This window comes from Falco biarmicus, chromosome 4 (assembly GCF_023638135.1).
Source record: "Falco biarmicus isolate bFalBia1 chromosome 4, bFalBia1.pri, whole genome shotgun sequence".
Taxonomy (NCBI): Eukaryota; Metazoa; Chordata; class Aves; order Falconiformes; family Falconidae; genus Falco; species Falco biarmicus.
The window spans coordinates 44,412,495-44,433,814 of NC_079291.1; the positions used below are offsets into that span (position 1 = coordinate 44,412,495).

The 21,320-nt window shown below is 43.2% G+C and overlaps 1 protein-coding gene across 12 annotated transcripts in view; it reads right to left on the reverse strand.

The window, feature by feature from the left end:
* ABI1 (abl interactor 1) overlaps positions 1 to 18,094 on the reverse strand; it is an 82,001-nt gene extending 63,907 nt beyond the window's left edge. For 4 of the 12 annotated variants that reach the window (XM_056334218.1, XM_056334219.1, XM_056334222.1 and 1 more), the window contains exon 1: positions 17,839 to 18,092. In XM_056334218.1, the coding sequence (XP_056190193.1) occupies positions 17,839 to 17,955 (117 nt within the window). In that variant the 5' untranslated portion in view covers positions 17,956 to 18,092. Of the gene's footprint in view, positions 1 to 17,838 lie in introns of all 12 variants that reach the window. The other 8 variants (XM_056334223.1, XM_056334221.1, XM_056334224.1 and 5 more) reach the window with 5 other exon arrangements.
* Between the last annotated feature and the right edge of the window lie 3,226 nt (positions 18,095 to 21,320).

Consider the following 21,320-nt stretch of genomic DNA (forward strand, 5'->3'; position numbering starts at 1 on the left):
AGATCACTAAATAACAGAGGAGCTACATACTTAAATAAAAGGGTAGCCCATGGATACAGGTTCCTCCTTACCCATAGTTCATGAAGCTTGTTAGATTGCTTCGTAAACAGGCTGCACCATGAAGACTGTTTGGCCGTTACCGATAGTTATTACATCAGAGTATCAGTTATAAACAAGAGAAGAAAGTCAAACTGGCAAAGTGACCACAGCAAGTGCCACAAGTTTCTATATTCTGAAGAATGTTCAGGAGTGAAGCACCTACCTGAAAGCCGTACAAGGAGTTCTAAACAGACTGTGGTTATTACTAGCAGGTGCTGGGTGGGGAGCATTCAGGGTTTCTCTCATCACAGATACAGCCTTAAGGGATATACAGCATTCCAGAGCGGCGGGGGAAACTAAGGTTCCAAAATTTATAAATAGGGGTCACTTACATTATGTATGCCACCCAGGTAAGGACAGAGTATGAATCTGATACGTCACATGTCAACTGTCTCCTGGAACAGGCTTAGTATGCTCAGGCCATACACCAGTCTCACTGCAAGACTAGCATTTACTTTAAGGGGATGACGCACTGAGTATTTCCTAATATCCACGGAGCTATACTAGGCCTGGTGTTTACCTGCCTCCAAGTTATAGACTGTTCCTCACTGATCTGCACCTCAATTCCCACACTGGAATGTGAAGCCAGACATCAGGAGAGTTAGTTCAGAAGTTTAAACTCAACCTTTGCCCAACATACTAGCAGCACAAGAGACATCCTCTCATAGCAACACAGATAAAACTTCAGAGGGTCACCCGTACACTTCATCTATTGTCTTTTCTTCAACATAATCAGTCTCAGATCAGTCACCATCCGTATTCTTGTTACTGGAACCACCTGCTCTGCCATTCATATCTTTACCACCATCAGCAAAACCAACTGCGAAAAATTTAAAAAGAAAGCATTTATGCAGGGACAAGGAACTGGAAGGGACTTAATACAAGCACAGCCTGATTAAATGACAGGGCAAACCCAGCCTCCATAGGAAGGGGAACTAAAGCCATAAACCCACCTCTCCCAGAGCACAGGCAAATCTCAACTAAAATTATGCATCACAAAGACCAGTACTACAATGTGTGCAGTAGAAAAATGTTCAGCTGTCTTACTGAAGTGATTTGCCATAACTTGTCGCCATAACTAGTCATTTTATGGTCCTTTTATACCATTCCTGAATTTGGGGAGGGGCATTGAAAGCTCAAGATTCTAATTACCCAATAACTTGCAAGCTATTGATAGTAATATATTGCAGTCACTGATCATGTCCACCTCCTGTCCAATGCCTTCTCTCCAGGGGACTGGTGGTCAGTCCTTCACTAACAGTGAAAACAAGAAATAGAAGAGACTATCCAACACACCTCTCTACTCATAGTGAGAAGTGGAGTCAAATAGAAGCAGCAAAGCTCTCTACCACTTAAATAACTGGTTGTTCAAGGAGTATGAAGGAATTTAAAGACAGGGCAGGCACAGAAGGATGCCTAACCGTTCAGAACAGTTCTAAAACCTAGGATCCCTCTCACTACAGTAACACCAGAATGAAAACTAGGATTAAATTCTTGACCAAATTCTTTCAAGTCCATTCAGTAAACAGCAACTCTTTCCATCTACTGAGGCAGAAATCCTCAACACACACAGCCAGGCTAGCATCTACAATTCAACTCAAGTGAACTTCCTTTCAGCATCCACAACAAAAAGGCCCATTGGTACGAAATAATAACATGTCTGTTGAGTTTCTCCAAGATAAGATGCAGTAACTCAGCTATACCAAACACAGAGGAACTGGTAGAACTTGAAATCTCTTCTCCCCTGGTAAAGACCTTGCACAATATAGCTGGCACTCGTTCATGGCACCAGACAATAAGGTGATCACCACCACACCACAGCCCACAAGTAAGTGTTTCTAAAACAAAACAGACCGAAATCTATCTTGGCAAAAATCATTGACTCATCAGCTATTCCATCTCAAGGGTCAAGACACATACCAAATTATTGTAGTTTAACAAACACATAGGACAGTAAGTGTAAAAAGCACTGCCTGTAATTCACAAGCTGTTTCAGACAGGCCCTTCCCCCAAATCCTGTACATGCTAGACAATCAGCTAGAAGCAAATCCTTCATTTCCACCAATAATATTCCCCTGACCAGTCCTGAATAGCCTTGATAGCAAATTAGCATTTCTATGGGCTCAGACCAATTTAGCCAATCTGCTTGTGTCCTTGCAGATTTTCTTTAATTTGGAAGTTGCTTTTCATTCTGTTGATTAATTAAAAAGAAGAGCCTCAATTTTTCTAATCATTATCTCCTTTGGGGAAGATTGAGTGAGAAGTACCTTCATTAAGGGGAGAAGTTCATTGAAAAGGAGAGTTTAAGGAACATGCATATATTTCATACACATACATATACTCCTCAATGGTAAAAGTGTTATCAGTTCTGATAAAAAATGCAAGATGAATATGGACATTGATGTTAAAAAAAAAAAAAAAAAAAACACACCACTGTTTAACATTCTCAGATACACTGATACGGGTTATCATCAGATCCCAGCCCATTCTGACTTGGGCATACACAGCCGAGAACCATGTTTTTGAGATTAAGCTTCCAATAATTACCTTACCCTCATACGTTTTTTTACTTAAACTAAAGGCAAGTCCACAAGATGCAGCATTCGCAACATGCTGACACAGACTTCAATAGGTCTGTAAAGGAGGGCAGAAGTAGCCTACAAAAACACTATTTTTTTTCCAAACAGTAAAAAAGTGGGGGGAAAAAAAATCAGTTTAGGAATTCCGTTTTAATCCAGGCTGCCAACATTATAGCAAGAAATGAATCTATCTACCTACCCAATAGGAGTGCGATTTACAAAGCAATGCTGACTCTGACAGATGGAGCCTGGGAAGGTACGTGCCAGCTGCTCTGTTAGCAGCATTTTCTGCCCAATACAGCAGTGTTCATCTTGGCTCTGACCTAAACCACTCCCCTTATTAAAAAACAAAATATATATATAAAAACCAGTATTTTTGAAAACACTATTTTCAGTTCTCCTGCCAAATCCAGTAGAGGAGGTATCAGAGTAAATATATATGTTAGCACAATACATTGTTAATGTCAGTTGTTACAGTCTGTGTATACAATCAAAATAGCATGCCACACTGAACTGAGATGACAGAAGCAGACATGGTCATGTGTCATTTTCACACAACCCTTGTACACAATTAGTAAGACTTCAAGACTGCATATGCAGCAAGCGTAAGAAAGTTGGCCCAAGTATTACTTTCTGTGGTTTACATTATTTAGACAACACAAGCTCCAGGACAGAAACCACATCTTCCATTTCTGTAAAGCACTGCACAGTATTAGCACGTACAGTTGCTTCAAAATTACACTTTTAACCTCCTTGCAGTGTCTATGATTTGCCTTATGACATCAAGCACACAAATTTCTTCACTGCTGATATAAAGCAAGCTCTGACATCAGAGACATCACCCAGAGCTCCAAATACAGACTAATGCCACCCCTGAACTGTCAGCCAGGAAAAGAAGCCCTTAGCACTTCCATAGCAGTCTTCCTTCTTCCACACTAAGAAAGCTACCCTAGGCTTTGGCATGTATGATTATTTCAGCACACTAGACAGCAGATAACAGGGAATTAGAGAGCTTACATTCCATTTGTTTCCTTATATGCTGCCTCTCAAATATTGATCTTTTCTTTTCTGTTTGTAATGGGGCTTGAAATTAAAATGCCTTTCTGTCTACTTTAAGTGCCAGCACCCACCAAACAAGTTTTAAACAAGTTTTAACTCATCTAACAAGGATATACTCATTGATAAGCCAAAGGTTTGTGGTTTGTTTTTTGGTTTTTGATTTTTTTTTTTTACTTTTTTTGGTGGGAATAGAAAGGAGACACTTTAGCATTTTTTAGTTACCTTAATATCCTCCTTGTAATACAGTGGCAGCAACAAAGAACCTAACTGGAGTGACAAATCAGAACTGGGTAGATTTTCATACCATGCAAGCCTCCGAATCAAAATAGCTTAGAGTAACCTGTTTTGGGCAAAGCTCTTCAGCTCACACTGAGCGAAAGTCCCTTTTCATAATACTGGTAACAATGGTTCCTCCTACAGATTTTATTTACCTTTTCAGTTTACTCTCAAGGACTAGTGTGTGCTCACACAATCAGAAGGTTTTTTTATCTCTGTTTTGAGAAATCAAACTGAAGGAATAAGCCCAGAATAATACAAGAAATCTGTATCTGAAGACAAGCAACATGCTAAAATTCTATGACCTTTTACAGGTGAACTTCCAAGGCTACTTTTCTTTCTAGATCCTCACTCTCTAGTCCTCCCTACCCTCTAGGCAGGCCTGGAATCATACCAGAGGGCATTGAGCAACATTTAGAATAAAAGATCAAACTCCAGTGTCACCTCAGCACGCACAGATTATATGTCAACAGTGCTCTGAACCCATGCAATAGGGTAACCTCAACTGCTGCTTTGAAAGACGGCTAAACACTGAATGTCAGCATCGGCAAAAGGGTCAGTCCAAAAGCAAGCAGGCTCAAAGCTACACTCAGCATTACAACAGGTTTCTCCACATGGAGATGTCAGAGATGTTGCTGGACAACAAAGCAGGGAGGGAAGTAGGGAAGAGAGCATGGAAAGTCATTACTAGCAGGCCTGTCCAGCTCCAGGAAGAATCTCAAGGCACTAAAATGTAGAGCCAAGAGTTACACAGGCCTTTGACATCCAGTAAATGTCTGGACTGCAAGTGTTCCTAGTTCAGAAACAGTTCTCATATTTAAGAATGTCACTTTCAACACACAGCCACTGCCCAGATTTTACAGATCAGGCAATTCCCAAACATCACAGTATTTTTAAAACAAGAAATGGCCATTAACAGGGTCAAACTGTCTTCTCATACGTTGTAGCACTACACTTCTATTTAGTGTCTTGAAGATTGATATACTTGCTCCAGCAAGAAACCATCCAAGGGCTTGCAGAGATCTCACAACACTAGTGCAACATGCTCAGACTAGAAACCAGGGTACAGTTTTGTAGTAGCTCGCTTCCCACTACAAGGCATACTCTCACATAACGCACAGGCTATACAGTGATCTCATGGTCATAAAGTAATGGACTGCAGTACAAGGACTGATGGTTTTTACAAGAACTTGCATGTAAGTGAAGAAAATCAACCTAGTTTCTGTTTCTATCTGATCGCATAAACAGCTGCTAATACTGCTTACACTTTTACACACTCCTGGATCTGACCGTACAATTTTTATCTGATAGTGGTTTAAGTACACCACCATCCAGTTTATTTTTGAAGAATTACTTATTATGTTAAAATGTGAGCTTATGGTTAGCAAGAGCATTCCAAAACCTTACATGCATAAACGTATTTGAATACCATGTTACTTCAATTGCAGCAAGTAGGAATTTAGCTCCTCAAACACACACACCTCAGAACAAAACAGATGGCTCAGGAGAATGGAGGAGGGAGGAGGAATGGCAAGAGTCAATAATATAGCATTGTTTCTTGCCCAAAAAAACATGAACAGGACAGCAGGTAACAAAAATAAATAAATATGGTAATCTCCACATCTTGCAACAGACAATGCTTAACTTACAGAAACCAACAGAAGACAGAAAGCAAGCTCTTCAATAGAAAACACAGTGCCAAATTAAGGAGTGAGAGGGTTTTGGGGGTTTTTTGGTGTTTTGTTGTTGTATTTTTTTAAAAGAACAAAGTCCTTGGAGAGACAATTGCTGTGGCATTAGCACAGCAGTAGTTCAAGTGAGTAACTGTTCCTAGAAATACAGCTGCGATGACCCCAGCAGACAATTACAGCAAAGTTTTCTAATCCATGTTGAAGTTCCACTGGTGTTTTTATGCTGCTCCTTCACGTGATTTTGAAGACTGCTTCCCCTTCATATACAGTGTTGTAGAGAAGGGCAGGTTTAGGCAGATGCAGGAGGTCCAGAGTCATCCAGATGACAGCAGTGCTTGCACTTCCATGCAATCAGAGGCATGAGAATAGTCACATCCACATCACTCCCTGTCTCCCCTTCTGGTAGTAAAACCACCCCTCAAGTATTCTATTTCAGCACTTGTAGTAGGGCCACCAGGACACCTTGCTACCATCTCACCTGTAATCTGCTTGACCGATGAGCGGCCCTTGTTACAGCCACAGAGAGCTGTTTTCAGAGAAACAGTCCTGTTCAACAGCTACAGAAATTTTTTTTCCTAGCCACAAAAGAAGAATTTTCTTATCATGAGTGGCCACATTTTTACACCCATTATACTTAATGATTATACATTTCTCTTAACTTTTGCAGTGGTTAGTTTGCATTTAGTCATTTTCTGAGAAGACAAGCAGCTTAAATGAGTATCTTTTGCTCATTACTTATGTCTTCTATTTGCATAACTCCTTCACAACTGCTCCATTAAACACCTCTTTCCCTCCAAGGCCAATTGTAAAAAGCCTCCTGCTTTATGAGACTGACAAGCATGACTCACAGTGTTAGCCACATTCATTCCCCCAGGCCTTGTAGGATGTTACACAGCCAGTAAGTACCTGCTTCAGTTCCTACTCCCCCACTCCCAGTGCTGCCGCAGTAACCCCTTATAGAAACCTGGGAAAAAAAGTAAAGCTACCTCTCTAGCTGTCTGCTGTAGGTAGGAAGCAAATAGTAACAGTATTTGCTTTCAATGTTGTCCTTCTACCACGTCACAGCCAGCAAGAAAGACTGGCTGAAGAGAGGTACACAGTGAAGGAGAGTTACACTCTCTCCCCTGTTCCTCCAGCACTTTTACTCCTACCAGAAACTTGGTGTTGCTCAAGACCCTCGACTTGCTTTTGAATCACCCTTCAAACCATTCCCATTTTCTGTCAGCAAGGTAGAAGGTTATTCAACCTTGATTATTCTTCATCAACTCTTAAGACCTTTCCATGCCCAAGGAACATGCTGAAATCCTCCATGCCTCCCACATTCAGGACCAAAACCAGCAACTTTTCTCCTCTCGGTAGAGGAGCAACAGCCCACAGGTAATCCCCGCATACTTGGCTTCTGTCCCCAGTAAATGAGCCTCTCTCATAATTACAACAGATACCTCCCTCAGTCTCTAAACAGTCAATATTCACTGCAGAGTACCGACAGAAGCGGATTTTACATTTCTTGTTCACTGACAGTAGGTTTCTAAAGAGGGAGCATGTGCTAGAAAGCTTTCCATTGTCTGTCACCCTTCTCCACTGGCTTAAAGGACAGACTGCTGAAGAGGAACAAAACATACATCTAGAAAGGACACAGTCACTACTCAAGTGATACAAGACCTCTCAGAAAGTAAGCAGCATTGTATGAGCCCAAGCTTCAATTACACCTATGGCAACAACAATTTTCCCTAACGTTCAGAGCTAAAGACACTTTAGAAATCAGATACAAAATCTGTTGCCATTTAAGACAAAATTCCCTTGCAACGCTTCCAGGCAAATCTCAGGACTACTGCAGCAACTATGCCATTTCAGTGCTGGGAGAACATACGGTACGCTGCAGCAGGAAACACATCCACAGTATTTGAAGAGAGCCCTTGTACAGCCAAGCACTTCCAAACCAGACACACATTTTATCTAACGCAGCTAAAGCCAGGAGTTTGCATCACAGCTTCTCCCAGACATTCAGCAATCCTGCATGCCAGCCAGCAAATCAAAAGCTGAACAATCCCTAGCCAGGTCTCCAAGGATCCTGCCAACACAGAGTGCCTCGATACATCATATCTCTGTTAGTCTGACACTCTTTGGACCTTGACTGAAGCACCATCCAAGCCACCTGCCACAAGGCCTCACAGTGGGAACCCTGGAGGCTAGAATTGTGTTTTATAAAAACCCTTCAGGATCAGGTCCAGCTCTGCTTTGTGGATACATACCTACTAATGCATGTTAACAGAACACCGTTCCCCAACACATCCTCCTTTCCCTCACTGGTAAGAGATTTAAGGCCCTCCAAGGACAGAAGTTTTATTAAGCCCTTTCCACTCCTTGGCCTCAGAGTAACAAAAGGACCAGCTTCCTGAACAAGACAAATTTCTTATAAAGGAAGGGCCTGGCCACATATATCCGAGAGGCCTCCTAACAGCTTTACTAGCAGACAGAATCATGTCAGTCCTATTGCACACAACATCTCCCCAGTTGTGTTCTTTCTTCTGTATTCTGCTCATCATGGCTTCCTCAGGTGGTTACAGACCACTTCATGGGCAAGGCTTTAGTCTCAACTCTGAGCCAATAAAGAGAATCTAAAAAAGAAGTGCATATAAACATATTCAGTAGCTACAGGTTTCCAATTATTCAAGCCCATGCTAGTAGAAGCTGTTTATCTGAAAGACATCATGAAAAACAGCTGCATAATTTAAGCTCCAAGGCAGTAAAATATGCAGATAAATAATAGAAAGACATTAATTAAAAGAAATAGGCAAGGGAAAAGAGGTTTTCAGATGAGATCTGAAATAAGACCCAAAGTCAATGAGGTAGAGAGCAAGCACGTGAGTCTGTTTCAGAGCCAGCAGCTGTGATGAGAGCACTCTTGAGTCAATGGTACCAAAAGAATAAGTCTACAGTGCTCGGCAATAGAAGACAGACAACAGGTCTAGGAAACTGCCTGTAGCAAGCAGATAGGATACTTAACAGTGAGAGAGAAATCAGCAAATTGATATTAACATCACAGGCTAGGAGAAGCACCTGAAGAGAAAGAAATGTTGTCACTAGTAACATCAGTGACATAACAGTGACTAACATCATTAGGTGTACGAATGTGAAAAGACAAGCTATGGCATGGCTTTCTTGACATTATGGCAGCAGTCTGATGCAGCTGCCTGGACACTTCATTCTTCTCTTGTCTATTTGTTTTACACAGACATTTTCTTATCTCAGGCTCCAGAACACAGCATTTGTGCACGGAGACCACAGTTCAAATAATAATTTGTAGCACACCTGCTACAATAAAGTCAAATAAGATGCTCAACTGACAACAATTGCCACAGGACAAACACTGGTTGGTATATTTGCTGACCCTGAAGTACAACAAGGAGATCAGAGGATGAAAGTGAAGATATGCATCTGGTGAAAGATTAGCTGGAAAAAAAAGCCAACAACAAAACCCACGCTTGCCTGATAAAGTATAGCTTAGAAAAAACACTGGTGTGAAAATAGCCAGAAGAGTCTACATTTCAATTCTTTTCCAAGGACATCAAAGAAATGTTATGCTTGAAACAGTAAACAAACAAATTCTTTTTCTTGGAACTATTTATAACCTTAAGACCACCCGCTAAGAACATTACGCTTAACTCTAAGGATGTCAAACCAGCATTTCTTTTAGTAAGCCTCCTCTGCCAGAGTTCTGAAAGGCCTCCTTGCTTTCATAACAGAAGTAGGAACAGTACTACATCTTACTCCTCATTGTCTTTGACGTTACAATAAAATTAGGAAAGTGATGCAGTCTCTTCCCCAAGAGTTCTTTCGATGTTCATCGCTACAGTATCAGGGCCTCCTCACACATGGAGCAGTGTGCTTGCTCTTTAACTTCTGCTGCAGAAAGAGTACACAGAACTGATTATTTTGGGCTCTTTGGAGAGGGAGGGAGGGAGGAAGGAAAAGGGAGGGATGACACTATCCCAAATGTATCTGCTATCTTAACATAAGAAACACAAGGAACATAACAAAGCTGTATCTCATTGCAGAAGATACAACCTCTACTGTTCTTTTAGAATATTCCCCAACAGCAGAAAACTGAATATGGCACACATCACGTGGCTATTACGAAGAGACTTTATCACAAGAGGCCCAAACCAAGAGAAGTTTTGATCTTCAGAGGCTTTTCCAGTTTGCCAAACCCAGCACTTACTAACTAGACATATTTGATCTGGAATCTATTTTTAATAACATTCTTGTCTAAAAGTCACCTTGTAAACAGTCAATCTTTTTCAGGGTAAAACTGATTTGTTTTGTGAGCTTCGCCAGCAGGTTGCCCACCAATTTTATCTCATGTTAATACAGACTGTTGAATTTTACAAGTTATTTGGAAATGCTGCACTCATGCTTTGCTCCAAGCTGAAATTCTCACGCGGAGTTCCACATCCCTCCTTTTCTTCTAAAATATCAACATCATAGTAACAAATCTACACTCTGCAAAGCATGCATGGCTCCTGTTAACAGCATTAAGGGCTTGCATATCTAATGAGTAACATGACTTGCATAGTTTCAAGCAAAGGTGGCATCTACACTCTTACTAATTAACCCAAGGAAAAAACCCACATTTCCTCTAATACCAAGAGGAGGCGTTTACAGTTCCGCTTTCACATACTGTACAATAAACGGATTCTTCAAAGAACCCACCTGTTATAAGTGTTGTATCTTTTATTTCACTAGCTGGCCTGAGGTTGATGAAACACGTGACTGAGCCTCTCCAGCACAGCCAGATGGGCATGCTGACAGGCTGGAGGTGAAGGAGGAAACACACCTACAGATAACATGTTGCGCACAGAACTCTGTTCAGAAGTGCATCATAACCTATTCTCTACCACATCCCCGGTGTTAGCCCCACAAGGGCTCTGCGCAAGTTTTGAGCTGCCAAGGGTTATTTCTATAACCCACAGGAGACATCAAGTGTCTGTCTGTGGCAGCCACTTCACCAGCAAGGTCAGGAAAACGGAGGAACCACTTCAGGCACCGTATCTACTATTACGAATTCAGCAGTTACTTCCCTTAGGCGTGGAGGGAAGGGAGATTCCCTGTGACCGAGTTCACCTGCCGCTGTGACCAGTGCTCAGATTTGGGGGTGGGGGTGGAAAGAACAGCATCAGAGGAACACCACTCTGGTTAACACAAATACTAAAGGCAGCAAGAACACTCGGGTCATCGTGAACAAGCCTGGACCCTGAGTAACTGGGGGCCCACAAGCCTTTTCCTACCAGGTAAGAACAAATAACCACAACACACTCCTTTCAACCGTAAGTTACTAATTAAGAACTGAACACTGGCACAGAGAGAGCAAGATACACTCTCATCCCTCAAGGATGTCTTGCTACACCAGAACTGACACTTCATCCACACAGCTGCCGCCCTGCTGTTCTGTAGATAAGTAAGATTTCAGTCACCAGAACTGTCAAACACAGACTGCTTTCACTAACGAGAAAGACAGCGATATCTTCTAGTGCCTCTGCCAAGACAGACACCCCCACCAACATGCAGACAGACAGTACCGAAATCATTATGTAACTCCAGAAGTTTGCAAAGCCAAAAATTAGAATCTCAAGGTTCTTGTGAGAGGAGATATGTAAAACCCTTAAAAAGTAAATGCTGCTAACGAGTCCAATGATGTTTTCAGGTGCATCTTTTCCCAAGGGATTCATTGCACTGTCTCTGTGGACACTGACTTCACATCTCTGCAGATACACACTTCTTGCTGCGCTGTAGTAACGGAGTCAACTTGGAAAGGCGGTGGGTGGGGATGGTGGCATGGAACCCTAGTGTACAGCACTGGAAGTCCAAACAATCAGGTTCTGTTCCCAAATCTGACAGCACGTCCCTATATGACCTTGCACAAGTCAGTTATAAATTCTATGCCTCCATTTATCCTTCTGTAAAATGAAGACAATTCAAAATACTCAACAAAAATATTGGGAGGTTGCATCAGGTTTTTTCTTTCACAGTCTGGGGTTTTTATTGTTAAACTTAGATCAGAAGCATAGATACTAACAGGAACTTTGCCCTCAGAGGTACAATGCTTCGTACTTGTACACGGCCTGCTCCTGTCTTCTTAAGTTCATTACAATGTGATCCACTTTATGAGCCCTCCTCAAGGCCTATCTATTTCCTCTTTACCATAAGAGCTACTTACTGCACCAAGCTCCCAGAGATCCAGAGGGAGGTAAGCATTAGACAGTTGCCCCTCTTAGTCACGTCTTCTTTCTTCCTTCCAACAATTCCACAGGGCTGGGCCCAGCAAGCAGAGCACAGAGAGCAAGGATCACACTTAACATACACTGCAAGCTTCTTCCTTCCAGCATATGTGGAAACAGAAGGGAGCGGACAGCACTTCCTTTGTGGAAGAAGCAGTATGCACCTAGAAAAAAAAAACTTAGCCCAATCCACTTTACTCTCCTCCCGATTAAGGCAGCACAGTGCCAACACAATCATCTGCTGAAATACTAACAAAAAATGGAATGGGAAGAGCAGCTGACATCTTGCTGGCTTCTTAAACCAAACGTACCAAAATTAATGGAAACATTTCAAATTTTGGAAAACCTCGTATCATCTACCTCCTTTGGACACAAAACACACACACAACACTCTTGGATCTGTTTGCTGTGTACACAGGGTAATCGCTGATTCAGTGAAGTTGCGCTATTGCCTTACTGCTGATTTTGAGCTAAACATAAAGCTGTATTTTCCAAAACACACACAACACACCAGCACATAAGAGCTACAAGCCCAACCCACCAACCTGTACCCAAATTTTTTTTTTTTTTAAACCATGCCCATAGAAAAGCCAGTGCCTTTCATACTGATGGCAAGTGTTTGTTTAAACTACCTTAAAAAAAGAACAGTGTTTAAAAGTTAAGCTAACATGTTAAAGGATATGAGTTAAGCCTACAAACCATAGTGTATGGTAAAACCATATTTTATCTTGTTGCTCTGAAACTCTCCAATTTTGAATTATATTTTGATGTTACAGAACATGAAGTAGCTTAATTTGCTTTTCTTACAAAATGTTCCAAATTTAGCAATGAAACCAGGAGGGAAAAAAAAAAAAAAAAAGGAAAAACCCACTGTATTTACTCTCAATACAAACTAATTAACCTATGAACATAAAAGCATGCAAGTTCTCACAGCTCATAAAAGATTTTTATTAGTGACAATTTAAGAAGTTTATCCTTTTAAAGCAGGCCACTTCCTGAATTAGACATTCTGAGTGCACTACTTTGTACTGAACTAAACCAAGCCACTCTCCATACACCAGGCAACCAAGCTGAGTGTCAGATCTGTTACCAACATTTACGGAAAACGACACACCATGAAAAATGTTATTTCCTTTCCAATATGTACAATCTACTGTATAGTAAGTGTGGAACATCCAACCTATAAACCAGAAAGAATTCCTACACACATACTAGAAGACAACATAAGGATTTGTGAAACTTCTTGCATGCAACACTGTGCAGCCACACACATTTATTGCTCTACCAACTTGGAAAGACACTTCAAATTTTTTTGCAACAGTAGTCAAACTTAAATCTGTCCCTGCTTTTGTCTGTTTTACCCAGAACTTGTAAACCCACCATTTAGTTCCCACATACCAGTTGGAAGCTACAGAAGGAAACAGCATGATAACAAAAAACCACGTATTTAGGCAACACAGCACTTACTTCCTTAAAAGGTCTTTCACTTAATTTATTTTCTAAAGCTGCTAAACCTATCCACTAGAGACTATCAAGATCAGAATTTACACAAGTAGTACATATTCCAAGCCATTCATTTAGAGGTTCTCACAGTCATATAAAAATTATATTTGAGTTTAAAAAAATATTACAAATGGATCTTACCAAGTGGCCTAGAAGCAAAGGGATTGATGAAAACTATGTATATGCCTGTGCATAAACAAGACTATAAGAAACATCTGATTTAGACAGTAGGAGAGAGTTGTAAGCAGTGTTTTACAGCACTACACCAGCCAACTGAAGTTGCTCAAAAGGAAGTCATCAGCACAGTAACACTGAAGACACTGGTTTCCTGCATCATTCTAACACTTCATAGGCTAGTTATTGTAAATAACTTCATTAAAAACTGAAAGTAATTCAGTGCAGCCAAGAAACTGACGGGAAAATCTCTCTGGAAGTTAGTATTTTCAGCTGAAGAATCACAATTAGAACTCTAAGTACTTTAACTCCATGTTATTTCTGCATTAGTATTGATAAAGTCCGTACTATTCAGGATACTGATTAAATTCCTCACTAGCATCTTCAGCTTTATGTTACAGATTTTCAGATAACTCTTCACGGTTACATACAAACTGAAAGGGGCTAAGTTCCAGAATTATTTGCAGGCAAAAGGATTTGGGGAAGGCATTAGGTACTGGAACTTACAGTTACATGGCACCTATGAAGAAGTTTTGTTTATTTCCACTATCAGATAGTTTCATCACTCCTTCCCTTGCTTAATCTCACTGCACTTTATAATAAAGGTATGCCAATTCACAAGCAAATGTCTCCATCACAAGAGAACAGTCATACCAGTATTCTCAAGAGCGATAGGAAAAATATTTAGAAAACTATACATAAAGTACATTTTCCTTGATATCAAGAAAACTTATTTCAGGAGACAAAAACATGCTTCCAGTTAAAGATCCAAGGTTCAAAACCTGCTCTTAAAACCGTTCAGAGTTTAAGTCTCTGATCTAAAAGAAAATAGGAATTTTCTACCAGTTTGTCACTGAAGCTTCCAACTAGAAACATAACAGATTTTAAATCATGTCACAGGTTAAATATAGTAATGTACTTATAACACCTTTTTCCTTCTAGTCAAAGCCAAAATCCCCACCAATAACATCACAACTTCCTTCAATTACTACTTCTACATTTGATTTCCTTTTTTTCTGTCTCACTCTCTCCCCCATCCCCCCAAGACTGCCACCATACCATACTTTCCTTTTAGCACTGCAGGTCTTCCTTAGAAACTTATTTACTCTGCTTCTCCCCAGCTATTTTCCCTTCCTATCAGATAAACGTTCTAGGTAATCAGAACACACGTGGAGAGCAAACTGTGTTACTGCCTGGCATTCCGATTTATTCACAATTTGCCTTAGCAAGAAACTGCTTCACACTTTTGTTAGAATAGTGGTTTTCAGCTTGACAGTCCCAAATGCTGTCACCTTTCCTAAATGCTTCACTAAAAGGATGCTTACTGTCAGTAGAACCACATCCACCATTAGGGACTCGGGTGCGACCCAGGTGAGTTCTTCTCCAATACCTCCTCTTTTTTTTTTTTCTTTTTTTGAAGAATCCCAAAAGACACTGAACACACTCTCTTAAAAAAAAAACAAATCAGTATGACTGAGATTTTACCAGAATTATTCCCACGTTAAGTGGGAGAGACAAAACAAGATTCCTATGTTTTCAGATACAAAAAAATAGAGATATAGTTTGAATACAGCAATGTAATTAGGGGTAGGAAATTGCTTTCCTGTTTAAGTGAGCAAAGAATACAAAACATAAGGCTGAGAACATCAAGAGTTCTGAGTAAGTATCTGAGTGCTATTACAATTACTACAGATTGTTACCATCAGCAGTCAGAACAGTCAGATAAACTTGTACCACCTCAGTGCCACAACGCAGAGTAGGTGACAGCACACGGTGGGTTTTCCTGCTAAGAATCACATAGCCTTTCCCACAGAACGAGAGAAAACTCTCCAAATGCGAAGCTATCCAAAGTCAGAGGAGCCAGACTGAATCTGTCACCCTCTATGGGATAAGTTACAACGCGTAGCCGTTTCTGAACTGTTTTAATACTCACTTCATCGACAGGTTCTGTGTTCTGGCCTGCCTTTCTTATAAAATGCTCAATTACATCAAATTAAAAAAAAAAATTGTACTATGCATTGGTTAAGCCTCTACCTCTCCTTTCCTCCATTCCCATCCCACGATATACACACTCCCAAATCTCAACCCAGTGACCTGTGTCAGATCGCCTAATCCTGCAGTGGCCCCACCACAGGCACGGGAAGTATAATCTGTTCAGTAGTCCAACTGGAGAGCAGATGGCTTTGTATAAAGTGCTGATTAAAAAACCCACCTCCATCACACATTAAAAAATATGTAATTTTATCAATTTATTTGCCATTTTCACTGAGTAAACATACAACGGGTGTACAAAACAAGCGAGGTATAAATTTCTCGAAGCTACCGCACAAGTCCTCATTACGAATTTTAGAATTCCAGCTTCCTTTCAAAAGGGGTAAACACAGCTGTACACAGATAAAACAGACTGTACCAATCCCACATCCAGCTGACCTTGATAGTTGAGGTGAAAATGAGCTATCACATTTAAAAAATAAATAAATAACTACATAAAAACCACCCCAAATGACTGGATAGGACCTAGCTCAAGTGTTGGGATTTTTGGTTTGTTTGCTTGAAGAAAAAAAAAGACAATTTTTAGGACCGAAGAAAACAACCTAACTGAAGATTCTCTGTAAGTTTCTAACACAGGGAAAAAGTCAGGAGCAGGAGACAGGTCAAAACTTGTGCCGCAATTACCATGCTCATGTATTTGTCATATTTCCCATGAGTAAAACCAAATGAACCTCGCCTCTTAGAAACATTTATATCAGCAGCTTTCTTTGGGTGGAGCAAACAACTCGGAAGAGTAAATAGACATTAACTCATACTACCTCACATACCACACACACCAAAAAAAATCTTGACAATATGGCTTGTTAGAGCAGTTTTAATCCAAGTAGCTCATTTAGAAAAAAGTATTTCACTTCATATTATTAAAGCTGTGTTTTCAAATCTGCTGCTCCATTACTAAAAACAGTAAGACAGCTTACCAACAACAACGGATGCCAGAGAATTTAACAACCTGCATTAAATACTCATCACAGGTAGTCTAGTTTTAGATTCAACAAGTTCACTTTACAAGCTGTCTAGTAAGTAAAGCGGAGCTCATTTGCTTTCCCCCTTCAATTTTTTTGTTAAAAAAAAAAAAAAAAAGTTGAATTTGAGCATCTCTGGATGGCTCTGTAGCCACATGAGTATAACCAAATACACAGACTTATGGAGTTTCGTGCGGCAAATCTTGAAAAAATAATAAGAGCAAACTGTGCTTAAAAGCAGCTTCACAAAAATAGCCTTAAAGCAAGGCCAAGAAGCACTGGCATTCGGGGAGGAGGGAGGGGGATCCACACCGACCGGAGACACGGTACAGCCCGGGGAGCCTCCTCCAGCACCGGAGACCCGGTGTGAAACCGCGGCTGCAGGGTGCCTGCGAGCGGAGCCTGCGAGCGGCACCGATTGCCATTTTGAAGCACCACCCCACGCTCGCGCACGGGCAGCCCCCAGCCCCCACAGCCCGCGGGATGCGGGCCCCGGCGCGCCGCGCTCCCTGGGCCCCGCCGGGGCTCCCCCGCGGCTCCCCCCCCGCCGACCGAGCTCCGTGATGTCCCCCGCGTGCGGGGCCCCTTCCGCCCCCCGCGCCGCTGCGGATGGCGCTGGCGGAGGGGCCGGCCGGCACCCGCGCTCCACGTGAGGCGCGCGGAGCTGCCCGCCTCAGCGACCGCCGCCAGCCGCCGCCCCGGGGCCCGGCGGCGTCCCCCGGAGGGAGCCGCGCCGCTGGGAGGCGAGGGGGAAACCCGAGATACCGGGTCTGAGCCGGCCACACGGAGCAGCTCACCGGCCTTCGTGCCCCGCTCACCCCCCGCCCCAGCCCAGGGAGGTCTCCGGGATGTGACTCATAATAAATAAATACAGAAAAAAAGAAGGGGAAAAAAAAAAAAAAAAAAAAGACACACCCTCCGAGCCGGACTGACATAATAACCCCCTCCCTTCCCCTCCGGAGAGGGGGCAGGGAAGCCCGGTCGTTGGGCTGCAAAAGTTGAAAGAAAAGGCAAACCCGGGGGAAGGGCTGCGGGGCGGGGAGCGGCGGCGGGGGCAGCCAGGCGCCGCGCTGCCCCTCCGGCGGCTCCGGCCCCGCCGCCCGCACCGGAGCCTCGCCTCGCCGCCCCACCGCCGGCCCCGGTGCGCTGCCCCGCCGCCCCTCACCTGGATGTAGTTGTTTTCGCAGTAGTCGGCCACTCGAGTGAGGTTCTGGTAGCTCTCGAGCAGAGCCCGCTTGCCAGAAGGGATTTCCTCCTCTAGCAACATCTGCAACTCTGCCATTTTCCACCCCTCCGCATCGCTTCCTCTTGCATTAAAGAGACAGCGGCAGCGCCGGGCTCGCAACCCGCCTGGTATTGTGGGATTCCTCCTCGCCTCGCTTTCGTGAGCTCTCGCTTTCCCCACCCATCCTTCCCCCTCCGAGGGGTGGGGAAAAAAAAAAAAAGAAAAAAAAAAAGGGAAAAAAAAAAAAAAAAAGAAAAAAAGCCACCCCCGCTTTGCAAAGCAAGCCGGGAGCTGTAGGCCACGCCGCGACGCCAGGGCTCATGCGCGGGGCGGGCCCTGCCGATGGCCGCGGCCGGGAGATGGCGGGGCCGGGGCCGCCGCCCTGCCTGGCCCCAGCGGCGGGACCGGGGCTGCCGGACCGGCCTTCGTGGCGCCTGGAGACTTGGGGGAGCCGTTTGTGTCCTCCCCCCGCCCCCCTCAAATAAAACCTCCAGCCCCAGCAGTGCTGCCCTGAGGTGGCAGCTCCCTTCAGGAGAGGCTGATAGCAGCTAGAAGGGAAGTGCTGCCCTGGTTATAGTCTCCTGTATGGGTAGAAATCTGTAAGATGACAATAAAATCGGTAAAACAATAGCGGTATCGTGAATAGGGGCTCCTAACCTCCCTTCCCAGGGGGTTATCCCGAGGGGGAGAGAGAAACACTGAACGTAAGCTGTGTCGATCTTTGTGAAGGCCTGCCTGGAAGTAATAATTGACGTTTCACATTTTTCTGCTTTTAGTTTCATAAGAAGACTTTAAATATTTGGCTGTGATAAATACATTATTCCTACCACTCTTTTCCCTCAATTGTTAACGATCCTTCAGGGCCTCTGGTTGTTGTAAAGGTATGGAAGATAAAGGTCTGGCGACTATTTAGTCCAATCTTTCCTGCATGTGTTGTTTGGGGATTTTTTTGTAAGCCAAATCCTGTTGTCTGTGATTTTACCAGAAGAAAAGCCAACAACAGCAGGTGGCTGCTACGCTGGGATGTCCAAGCCTGCCTTTGCAATGAGTAACGGGCCCAGAAGAAGCTCTTTCCAAAGCCTGTTACTCATGCTTTGGCTTTGTGTGCTGTGTCTACAGAGGAAGAAACTAATAGCAACTGCTATTAGTCCTTGCGTTTTAGTAGTTGTCCCAGAGAAACCCACACAATGCTGAAAAGTCAGAGAGTTTCAGAAAAATATATTCTAAGATACACAGTAAGAAAGGCTGCCTCATCTCTGCGTAATTGTGTGGTATTTTGCATGTCATCTGGAGTCTTCTATTTGCAGCATTAAAAACCACTCTGGTCATACCTTTGGTGTACCTGCTGATGTCTCTAAATCAAGGTGGAGAGAGGAAAAATAATTCTTCCCTTCCCTCCGAGGTCAGCAAAATCCAGCATCTCAGTCTAGAACTGTGGAAATGAGGGTGAATGGTAGGGAGCTGGGGGAGTACCGGTGGGCCTGGGAAGGTCTCTGCAGCTGCAGTTCCAAAACCCACCCCCTGGCTAGGACAGCTGGACAGGTGCTGAGAGAGCTGCTTGAGTGCTGCCTGGGGCAGCAGGGAAGGGGCTGGTATATTTGCAGCACTTGCTGTGGGGTAGAAATGCATCCACATTGCTGTCTTCTGATGGTTAATTCATTTGGCATCTAGCAAAATTGTTTCCCAAGTGGCTCCAATAACTCTCTTTAGGACAGCATGTAATTTCCAATAAAACATTTTATTTTGGATTCCAAGTACCCTTTTAATGTAAAATAATTAAATTTGATCTGCAACAGTACTGAGATATAGACAAGCTTTTAATGGGTCCCAGGGCAAGTATGATCAGAAACCATCTTGGGCACTGGCTTCTTTTTGTTTCCAGCTTTCATCATACAAAGACAAATTTGGGTTCTCTGTTCAGTCTGGCTGCAAGTTGCCAAACACCCATTGGCTTGGATGTGTCCCTGATTGTCTTCAGATCACAGACTGACCTCATGGAAGCTGTTAACACCCTCACATAGCACAACCATTGTCGGCTCTTCTTAAAACGTTGTTGCTGCCCCTATACCAAGAGACAGTAGATGTGTGGGGCCTTGCACATAGACTGTTTTCGGTATGAGAAAAATTAGCGTTGTGCGTTTTGCTAAATGTGTTTCACTTCAGCAGGCAACCTAGTCTGATGGCAGGACAGCGGCTGAGCAGGGCAGTGCTGGCTCCCAAGAAACGCACCCACCTCAGGCAGCAGAGCAGAGGCTTCAGGAGGGCTTACAGCCCCTTTCCCTTCAACAGATCCCGACCCACAAGGCCTCGCACAAACCTAGAATCCCACCAGCGCTGCGTCAAGATGTTCTCGCAACGCCAAAGACCTTGGAAGACGGCGTCAAAGAGCGCCACCTTGTGACAGCTGCGTTGAGACTTTTCTACCGCCTGGCGGGCACAGCCGCTGGGTAGACTTTGTAGATACAGAACCACCCTAACTGGCTCCACGCTGAGCTAAGTCGATTCCAGCTGGACTTTATAACTTTGTGCCATACAACCACGGCAGTAGTGCTGTGAGGGCCACACAGTAAAAAAAAATGTACTGGGAATTGTGGTGCAGACATGCTCAACTGATTGGATCAGCCGGCCTTACTAGCTCCTGCCCCATGTTAGCCCTCCTGTTTTCAGAATGACTCTCTGCAAGGTCACTTATGTGTCTTTGCAGTGTGTTCCTCATGTCTGAGGTTTTTGGAGGGTTTATCGACTCAGATGCAATAGACTCAAGGTGACTCCATGAGTGTACCTGGTGTATACACGAAGTGATCCCAAAGCACCTGAAAACACAGAGACATTTGGGAGCTATGCAAGTGCTAGCTAAATCTAGCAGAACGAGCCCTGAGCCAAAGCCAATAAATCTTAGACTTGAGCTGACATTTGTTGAAGACACTACTGTGCATCTGAGCTGCATTCACTCTGCTGTTGTTTAGAAACTGTGGTGGTGTTATCATCATCATCATCACACTTTCCCATTGCTCCAGACAATAAACTGCTGATTAGAACAAAAGTTAACTAACTTACTCAAGACACCTTACGTGTGCAAGGGAGCTGGGAATTAAAATTTTCCTAGCTGGGGCAGCCAGACTGGTAGAGGAAAAAATGTAATGATACTCTTCAAGCTCCACCCAAATGATCACCTGAATGAGATCCCATCCAGAGTAAAGTGTACTTACATACCTCTCAATGTCTCAACTGTCTGTCCGAGATTTGCTCCTCTTCAGTGAGGCATCATGATCTCCAGGGGCAATACTGTCCTTCTGGGACATAGCCCATTTTGGCTGGCAGAGAAAAATGTGACTATATTCTAAATGCACCTGTTTAGAACAGCATCAAAGTAGCAGCATCAAAGCAACTTCTCCTGCGCTGTAATTTGTGTAGCTCTGTAA